General features: G+C 35.6%; 1 protein-coding gene across 2 annotated transcripts; it reads right to left on the reverse strand.

Annotated features, from left to right (window-relative positions):
- Positions 1-10,290, reverse strand: LOC117327770 (heterogeneous nuclear ribonucleoprotein Q-like). 2 transcript variants are annotated; one of them, XM_033884934.1, is made up of 12 exons: positions 10,173-10,290; positions 8,914-9,082; positions 7,978-8,201; positions 6,785-6,898; positions 6,369-6,545; positions 5,853-5,988; positions 4,464-4,672; positions 3,624-3,797; positions 3,270-3,400; positions 1,898-1,992; positions 1,439-1,533; positions 1-859 (listed from the first exon to the last, which is right to left on the reverse strand). In XM_033884934.1, exons 2-12 carry the CDS (start codon positions 9,074-9,076, stop codon positions 530-532), a joined length of 1,848 nt encoding a protein of 615 aa, XP_033740825.1. In that variant the 5' UTR covers positions 9,077-9,082; positions 10,173-10,290; the 3' UTR covers positions 1-529. The 2 variants fall into 2 exon arrangements, with proteins under 2 accessions (XP_033740825.1, XP_033740826.1); XM_033884935.1 differs by having other exon boundaries at positions 1-869.

A 10,290-nucleotide genomic window follows, 5' to 3' on the forward strand; every position in this document is an offset into this window, starting at 1 on the left:
TAAAAGTGTCCGCTTTTATTCATGATTGATGATGAAGGATGACAACAATGACACAGACCAAGAACACAAAATGACAACAACAAAAGATTTCAAACATTCGATTGTCTACAAAACAAAAGGTCACATTTTGATGTCAACTCCCACAATGAATGAATTAAAAATTCTAATCATTAAAAATGTTCCTGTGGTGATCATGAACTGCTGCCGCATGCTGGATGCCAGCTACTTATGTGGTTAATCCCTGGCCCCGAACATCGGTCTGAATGAATTGAATGGACTGCCAAGTTCCGTGGTACTCTTTGGTCAGACCTCCACGAATGGGGAAACAAGGCATGTGAGTCCACACAGATGGCAGATACGATCTACCGACCCGGGTTCAATTGTAAATTGCAAATTCATCCAAATATCTCGGGAACTTTGCATGACAATATGAACTTCCTGAACAATTTCATTCAATCGTATTGAACACACTAGTTTTACACCACTGAACAAGAACTTAAGATAATTTAGTGGCTGCTAAGCTATCTGCTCAACCCCAATTTTGCCCATATGAGTCCTGGTACCATTCTGTGTCATTGTAGTCCCCACCATAACCACCCGATTGATCAAGAGGCTGCTGTGCGATAGGCTGGGCTCCCCAGTTATCCTGTGTATTGCGACGTTTTGTTTGCGATTGTCCCATTTCATTTCCTGCTTTTCTTTTTCCTCCTCTAAACGGAGGCTGTGGGGGTCCACCAGCACCACCACGACCCCGCATCATCCCCCTAGGCCCTCGCATAGCTCCTCTTGCTCCCCGAGGAATCATGCCTCCTCTAGGACCACCACCCCGTGGGGGGCCGCCTCCTCGACCTCGCATTGGCTGCGGCAAACAATACATGTATTTATATCAACATTAAAGGTTTGCTTTGACAGGATGGAAGAGGCAGTTTAAACATGTAAAATCAATAAATCTGGCAAGATTTCCACTAGTGCAACCATGTTATTTCTCCTGTGAATCCGTGAAGATATAATGGAAAATGGTTCAAAATATCATCAATATCGCATGAATTCACAAAGAAGTAACCGAAGTAATGGTATACACAATGAAGATATTACCCAATTTCAACACAATACAAATGTTTGAAAAGTCTAAAATAAATTTGTAAATCTTATTAACTTGTTTTAAATCTTTTTCTCAAATATTAATTTAATTTGTTGGCAAATTTTAAGTTTCAAGATCAATACTACCAGTTAACTTTGCTCTTTGTATATTTATAAATATATATGATGAACCAAATCTCGAATTTTATTGTCAAACTTCATAATTTTCAAAATCAATTATTCATTATAACCAGTTAACTATTCTTTGTACAGTAACATAAACGCAATTAACCAAATCTCAATTTTTCAAATTTTTCCTTTTCCCAAATGCGAGATACAGCGTGGATAAGGAACTTACTGGTTGACCTCCACGATTACCACGTCCGCCTCTTGGGCCTTGTTGGTAGCCATAGTCGTAGAAGTCATCATAGCCGTAGTAATCATCATAGTAATCTACAAAACATAACAGCAAACATCAGGCTTTGCTTCAGCATGGAAGTTTATAGGAATCCGAGAGGATATGGTAAAAGGTTTGTGACTTCAGTTAGGATTAATCATTATTAAATGTTGAAATCAAAGTAGTAATGTGCAGGTCACTAATTCTTCTCTGTTGAGAATCTGGGCAAACACAACTTCCTAATTTTTGGGGGTGGAGACAGAAAAGCAACACCTTAAATTTGCTTCTTTTCCATAGTGTTGTTATGATAATTTGGTCTAGTTAAGGCTTGGTTTATTATTTTTAATTCAGAACCTTTGTAGAGATTTTCAAGGCTAATCCACTGATTAAACTTTGAAATGCATGGAAATTCAAACTCACCGTAACCCCTGGGAGGCATGGGTGGACCTGGACGCCTCATTCCTCCCCTTGGGTGCATGGGTGGCCTCATTGGCGGACCCCAGTAGTCATCATACCTGTCATATAATAGATTTTATATCAGAATTGCAAAGCCGTATATCTAACCTGTTGAAGGTCTCCGGGTTTGTTTAACAGGAATCATCAAAAGAAGTGATTTAACTCATACAGGTGAATATCTATGGGATACTCCAGTAAAATACAAATAAATGAAACTATATCTATGGTTGGTGCTGGAGAACATGCAGACTATTTAATAGTACAGTTTGAATTAAATCACGTTGATGGCTGTCTGTGCTATGACACTCTATCAATTGCATTTACATATTATAATCGCTAATTGCGAAATTATAATTAAGCATTTTTGTAACTTGTGCGGAACTGCTTTTAAACAAAGAAGCAATCTAGACTGCACATACATTATCCTTTCTTTAACCCTACCAATTGAATTTACAATATTACGATGTTATTGTAAGTTAATTATCTTGTGATCAAACTTCGTGATTAGGCACATTGCATGCATGTGAGAAGAACATAAAAAAGTCTCTCAATTGAGTGTTTGTTTGATGGGGAATGCTCTGAAAAGTGTCTAGTTAACTTGGGCACAATCACAACAGATGTAACAACTTTGGCAGACAAATATTCTTTGCGGCTAGATAGATACTGTACACGTATAGTTAATAACTTACAAATGATGAAGATGCCTTGCTGAAACATTTTTTTTTTATTTGCTAAAGAAAACAAGAGCTGTTGTAGAACAGCATAGCTTGTCTTGCAAATGTTTGTCAATAAATAACAAATAATGACCAAAACATGTCCCCCAAAAAAACTCTTCAAGTTCAACTCCGGGAGGGGATAGTATAACCCTGCAGGGACCCGAATACCAAATATTAATATGCCTTACAACACATGCAACAAAATGTTGGTATCAGAAAACCAATACTGATGCTGAGATGACAAATTAGCTCTCCCTCTTCTTCAAGAACAGCTACTTTAGCAACTTTTGCCATTAAGAGAATTTTTTTGCCAAGAGTGTGGATGGTCCCTGTTTGATAAACTAGGAGTCCTATTGTTGGGTAGATATTTTACTGAAATAACCCCGACATATTTTTCATGCAATTTTGGTTTTTCTTCAATAAGTTAAACATACTTACAGCAAAGAAAATTAAGACAGTCTAAAAGCATGTTCCACCCGGCCCCTCAAGTTATTAGTCCAGGTAAATTTGTACCTTTGATGATTACACATGTCAGCCATTGCAAAGATTACAAGATTGTTTTGTATTTGATATTTGCTAGATTTTCCTTGTCTGAGGTTAACATTGCAGGATTCCCTTACCCGTAATAGCCACCTCTTCCCATGGCCATAAACATATGTCTTCTCTCTTGGTCTCGCTTTCTGTGTTCCTTCTTCTTGTTCTCTGTGGGTGGCTTGGCCATAGACACTTCTATTTCAAGCTTTCCAAATTTCTGCAAGTACAGTATTAAACATTTTCATATTATTCTTTTCTTGTTTATTTCATAACTGGAACTGACAAACAGTTCAATCCAACCATGAGAAAGTCTCAAATAAGTAACAGCTTTTAATATCTTATCTGACTAAGCAGATCTTCATATAACTAATATATTGTTTTGTTCTAGACAATCTGTTAAATGATCCCCCCCTCTTTTCTTTCAAAAACCATTGTCTTACCTGGCCATTCATGGCTTCCTGAGCTGTAACGGCATCCTCTCTTTCCTCGTAGTGGATAAATCCGTAATCCTTGATTTTTTTGACACGTTCAATTTTGCCAAATTCACCAAATCTTTCCTTGAGTAGTTCTTCTGTGACATCACTGGAGATATTTCTTACATACAGTACTTTCACCTACAACATAATTAAATATTCCTCTGTTTAAAATTTTTATGTAAAAATAAGTCTAAGCAATTATGATGCTAGCTGCATTAGACAGTAAACCTGAAGATTGTACAGGATCATTCATACCAGATCTGTGAAACATTTACAATACAATACACATATTCTTCCATTCCAGCTTCTAATGGCTAAATACATTTCCTCTAACAAAAGTCAGTGAATTGACAAACAAGTCCCTAGTTGCAAATCACATGACCGTCTAGTAATCAAGAAATGTCTTTGATAATGACAACAGGAATGGAGCTAGCATTGGCAATATATCAGATATGGAACAAAATGTTCTAACAGAATTGGTAACAAACATATTGAAATGTAAATGAAGCAGTCTTTCAACTGCTGGTCAGATGCAGATCTCAATGATGTAGCTCAACAATTTGATAACTCTTGGACTTCACAGGTCGGTATAAAGAGAAAGTTCCGAGGAAGGAAACCTAGGCTATAGTATCCCCGGACTAATAAAGAGGAAGTTCCGATTTGTTTATTAACCGACTATCCGTTGGTTTTAGACAACAGATTTTACCCATTAAGTGATTATGGTTTTCAATTAATTTGACATCAATAGTAATACTGGTCTCATAACAGTACAAATCTCTCAAATAACATGCTGGTGTAGCGCACCTTCGCCATGGTCTCATCATCTGGTTCATCAATAGGATCGGCCCAGTCTACGACAATGGCGGACCCCCACACCTTGATCCTGCCAGAGGCTAGGCGTCTCCTTGCAAGAGAGGCAGATTTATGAGAATCAAATTCCAGGAAGGCAAATCCTCGGTTCTTTTGATTTTCCTTTTCAGCAGATCTGTATATGATGACATCTGTGAGACCCTCTGAAAAAAAAAAATGTTTTTTAAATATTTTACATATACAGTATAACCTGTCTAAACTGGATGACTCTGGGACCAGACTATTTGACTGATTTGTACAAGTGTCTGATTTATAGAGATTAGTAATACATCTGATTAATGGGTTTTTACTTAAATTTAAAACAAAGAAAATGTACACACTAGCTATTCATTTATCTACTACTACAGAAGAAAACTGCCATTTCATGATCTGGATGGTTTATTTACAAGTGCATAAGGTTTTTCAAGTCTGATACAGATCAAGGTTTTTTTTAAGTCCGATACAGATCGGAAATACCAATCTTTTCATTCACTGCAAACAAGAATAACAGATTTTAATGTAGCTGCAAGAACATATCTTGGCTATGTCCATGTCAGAACTTGCAGTGTATGAATTGGTAATGCTGCATTGTCAGTATTTTTTCCACAAGAATTTTACCATCTTATTAGTCACTGACCAAATTGTTTTCCTTGTCACCCGAGGAGGGCAAGTCAGCTCAGTTTCTATCACTACCCCACAAGGCACACGCAACATGTGAAATGTTTATATATTCTGAGTTGTCCTCAGTATCAATAACTGTACACCAAAAGGCATGTGTGTGCTTTATTTTCCAAGAATATATTTGAAAAGTATTTACAATATGTGACGATAATACTTCCGTAGTGGTAAAATAACAGGAAAATCACAACAGTGGGCATTTCTATCGTGATGTGGTTGTTACCCAGAATAATCGATAATGGTGAAAGTCTTTGAAGTGTTTGTTTAAATTGTTGCTAGGTGAGAAAACTTGATGGCCGGTTTAAGCAGGCCGATTTTAGAAATATCCTTAAACCGTGGTCAGTAAAACATTGATGGTTTTAAGAATACACAGGTTCCGGAATATACAAGATAAAACTACTATAATTTAATAGGGAAAATGTCAGGACCAATAAAGCAGGAATAGACAGGGACCATTTATACTGCAACACAGTTTCTTTTTTACTTGAATCTTTAACATACCGTTTTCTTGGCCCAGGCATTGGGAAAAGGAGTTCTTAACCATCCCTCCCCTCTCTTTTTATTTTAAGTCTTCTTTGAATTTTGATTTTAATATCGGTGAGTTACAAAAAGTGGAAACCTCTGCCATACTATCATCTATTCTACCATGCCATTTAAGTTCCATACCAGTTTTGCTTGAGAATTCCTCAAATATCTCCTCTCGTGACTTGTTCTTAGGAATGCTACCAACAAACAATCTCTGGTTGGCAACAGAAATGTTCACTTTGATGTGTTTTCCTTCTTTAATTGCATGGTTGTCAAGCTACAAGAGAAAAACAGTTGGCATTATTGAATTTATAACATTGATCTTTTGAACTCAAACTTCTAGGAATTGACTATTAAATAGAATCTTCCCTTATAGTTGACCAGTTCGAGAAATCTCCAATGGGTTGTATTCTTGGTTTGGTTAGAAAATCAAAAATATCACCCTGCAGTTGGAGATTTCTTTGTCACATCTTTAAGGTAGGGAATAATGTTCTCCCATCATACTATTTTATTTACACAGGGACCAGTTGTTCTCAAGTAAAATGGGACACATTTCTGTGATGGGGGTAACTCAAGTAAAACGGGAGACACTTCATGGAATGATAAAATATGTAATCAACTCTGCTAAATAAGAAATATTAAATTCATTAAGGTCACCTTGTTGACAGCTTCCTGAGCTCCGGTTTTTTCACAGTATGTCACAAAGCAGTAGCCCCTGTTGAATCCAGTCATTGGATCCATCATGAGACGCAGGTCCCATATTCTTCCACTTTCTTCAAACAGAGGTATAAGTTCGTCTTCAAAGACATCTTTAGGGATTTTTCCAACAAAGATCTGAAATAAAACATAAATAGTCCATTCAATTCAATTGCTTCTTTTGATTTTTGAATACTTCAGCAATTGTATTATTAATGAAAATGTCCAATCGGCATTCTTCAAAATATTCTTATATCTTTTTAAAATTGTTTAAATGAAGCATTACAAATTCAAACACAAATTTATGTAGTTCTCCAAACATTAGGAGAGTAAATAACACCAACCATCTTCTTTAACAAACAAAAATTAAATCTCACCTCATGCCCAGATCCAGGTGGAGTTGCATTTTCTTCAGAACCAGGAGGGGGTCCACCATACTTTCTTTGTCCGGTGGTCACATCTAATGAATACCCCGTCCTGGCCAAAATTTCCTAAAAATCAAACCAATATATGAGTTTTGTTTTCGACAATTGCTCCTTTTTAAGCAGAATCAAAAAAAATTCCTGTCTATTTGGCAGTTTTATAACATTCCTACCTACAACCATGATGAAAAGTTCTGCTTAACACTGCAGGAACCACAAGTGATTAGAAATAAATATCCTAATATCACAAAATAAGTTTCAGGAGTTACAGAGCGGAATCAATACTGAAAAGCTTAGGAACGGAACTGTATACTAATTGGGGCATGAGTGACATTTAATTTTGAGAGGGGTGAAATTTTCCAGATACCAGAGTAATCTGATCTTTCAATTACATTCTAGAACATCTTTAATTTCCTGTATTATACCAGGCAATTTCTAATTGATTCTTTTTTCCTTTCAGTATCAAATTTCATGGTATTCATTAATTTGTTCTCTGCCAAAGCAAGTATATATACATAAATATATATGGGTCAAAGAAGTAATATAAACAGTAATTTTCCGGATAACACTGGATCCTTGCAAAGGTTTGTCTAATGGATACAAATTACTTGAAATGTTTATAGGGGGCAAGAAGGAATTCAAACAGTGTGGACAATGGAAAATGTTAAATTTTGAGGCAATCCGCTCCTTTATCAAGACACAAAGTATACAATGATATTTAAACAGTACTAGAAAATACAATAAGATACAGTAAGAGTATTTATTTCAGGTAGTAGTTGAAACAAAAAACCGAGTTTTGAAATATTACAGTTAATTTAATTGACCCTTTTTGGCCCCCGCCCATCAGCCCAGGGGGTCAGTCGGGGCCAATGTGTGCAAACCAGCAAGCTGTCATCCCATGCTGATAATGTTAACAAAGTTAGAATGAATTCCAATAGAAATCAAACAAATGATTAGTGCTGGGTCGCTATATTATACCATCATTACCACCCCTAATAATGAACAATAGCATTATGTCATAAATTCGGTTTCATGTAACGCAACTATGGCATAAATGTAATCGCCTGAAGAGAGCTGCACAACTTAAAATATTAGCGATTATAAAATGGAATTTCAGTTCCAATGTTAACAAATATGATAAGTCCTACTTTTAATTTTTGTTCATCTGGTCCTTTTGCTGTTGCTGCTGATGATCCTTGCTTTTTATTCTGGCGATAAGTTTTCATCATACCACATAAAAATGCACTTTTGTTGGCGACATGTTCCAGACAAGTCTCACTGAACTGTTTCAGAACTGCAACACCATCATCTGGGTTGAATTCTTTAAGAGCATCCAGCGCTCTTTCATCAAGTTCACTGTGGTTAAGCTTGCCTGAAATTAGATTTATTAAAGTCATTTGTTTTTCTTGCATTAATTTAACAATGCAATCATTCATAAAAGTAAAAATTTGGGACTTGTTGCTAATTTCTCATAGCTGTTATCAAGATGATAAACTTGTAATAGAAAATCTGTTTGCAAATCTCCAAATCTTGACAATCGATTACAAAATCTCCTTCAATAGATTAATTGGTTCAGCAATATGTTCAACAGAACTTACTTTTCAGCTATTTTTCACTGCTTTACCATATATCCAGTGTTTTACATGTGTAACAAATCTTAGCATTTCATAGACCAGAATAATACTAAACTATGAACAAGTACAGAAGTGTGAATCCAGAAATTGTTCCAGTAATATCAGGTCATTTTCAATGAATTTATAACTCATGAGTGGAATAAGATATTAGACACATAAAACACTTTGAAAACATGATCTGAATGTATAATTTACATGAACTACAGATGCAATATTTTTGCCTTATTTTTTTTTTGCCTTTGTCAAAATTCTGGATTTAGTGATACTGTTGTCACCACCTACAACTCTACATATTAGATTGTATTTTCATTTTATCAAAATATTGGTCAAATAAGATCTGGAAGTTACAGTTTGAGAAGGGTCATTCTATGAAAATGGAGGAGCTATTTGTAAGCAAGGGTACTGGTTTATTTGGTTTAAGTTTATTTCATAATTAAAACATAAACAAACCTGATTCATAAATGTTCAGAACTTCATCAGCGATTTTTGCATTAATTCCATAATCTAATAGTTTTTGGTGATTTTCAAGGTTTTCTTGTTTAGGTTCTTTGGGTTCCATGTTGTCTGCCAAAAGTCTATCTTCAGTGGCCTGGTCTATTCCATTTTGTGCCATCTGATTCTGAAAAAAAAATTTAAGAAATGAAAAAAATGCATATAAAAAACAAAAACAGTGTTTCTTTTCTTTTAAATCTGTGGACATAAAAATGTACTACATGGAATGCAAGATGTCTATATATTCAAAAGGAACACTATATGGAACAGTGAATGAAATAGTTCCAAATAGAAGGCAGTGGGAGAATAATGAAATGCAGTTCATGAACAGCAGCAAATATTTCTAACACGATTTCTCCCAAACTTAAGAATCTGTTGCAGGTGGTATTTGAAATTTAATTTGGTTAACAACAACAGACAGCATTAATTAATTGTAGAGTAAATAATCACAAAACAGTTTGCTCAAGTGCAATAAAAACATTCATGAAAATTATTTAACTGCACCATTTTTTGCCAAATGAACTGTCATATGAAAACTCAATTCGGAACAAAATCATGGCCGGATACACATGGCAGTAGTATTTCATAGGTCGACAGGTGCGCTTTGTGAAAAACTAAACCAACAACTTTGTCACGTGACCTAATTTGTCCAATGAGAGCGTCTATATTGTATAACGTGAACCCAACAACACAAGAAAACAATGGAGAAAATGATGCAGAATTGCTGTATTTTAAACATTTACACAAATGGCAATCGTGTGGTACGAGACATATTGTACCACGATGTACAGTTATACTGAAACCAGATGCTATTCTGTTTGGTATACCACAAGCGCTCAATCCGCTCCTTCACTGCGAAAGCCATGCGGGTCGATGACGCATAAAATTGCAAATGGCGGACCGGTTAGCAAAACATGTGCTAGAGGCATGGTTCTGTATTTTTTAACATTTAGCTCACGTGATAGAATTTTCATGTTCAATTTACTAATCTAATAAAAAATATCAAAAAGCATATTCCCAAATACATGATTAGAACGCTTAGTAAAACGGGCTAAGTGGATCTTCAAATCGATTAGCAGGTGCGCTTGATGTCCCGCGTTCTTACTCCATGTGTTTTTTACATTAACTGAAAAAAATGGCATATATCTCTTGATATAGCCAATATATCAGTGAAAAATTTAGTATCAAATTACGATCGTATGGAAGAATATACGTACCTTTTTGACAATAAAGCCGAAAATTGTTTTTTCGAGGTTCAAATTCCTGAACCTCACCCGCCTAAAGACTCATTCGGGAGTTCTCGGATGGTATACATACGTTGCACTCGAGTACGAA

Source organism: Pecten maximus, chromosome 5 (genome assembly GCF_902652985.1).
Source record: "Pecten maximus chromosome 5, xPecMax1.1, whole genome shotgun sequence".
NCBI classification, from domain to species: Eukaryota; Metazoa; Mollusca; class Bivalvia; order Pectinida; family Pectinidae; genus Pecten; species Pecten maximus.

Coding starts and splice junctions, on each gene's coding strand:
- LOC117327770 (XM_033884934.1), bottom strand. CDS start 9,076: ATGGCACAAAATGGAATAGACCAGGCCACTGAAGATAGACTTTTGGCA. Junction 1,993..3,269: donor GGAAGAGGTGGCTATTACGG/GTAAGGGAATCC, acceptor ATTATATGACAG/GTATGATGACTACTGGGGTC. Junction 1,534..1,897: donor CATGCCTCCCAGGGGTTACG/GTGAGTTTGAAT, acceptor TATGTTTTGTAG/ATTACTATGATGATTACTAC.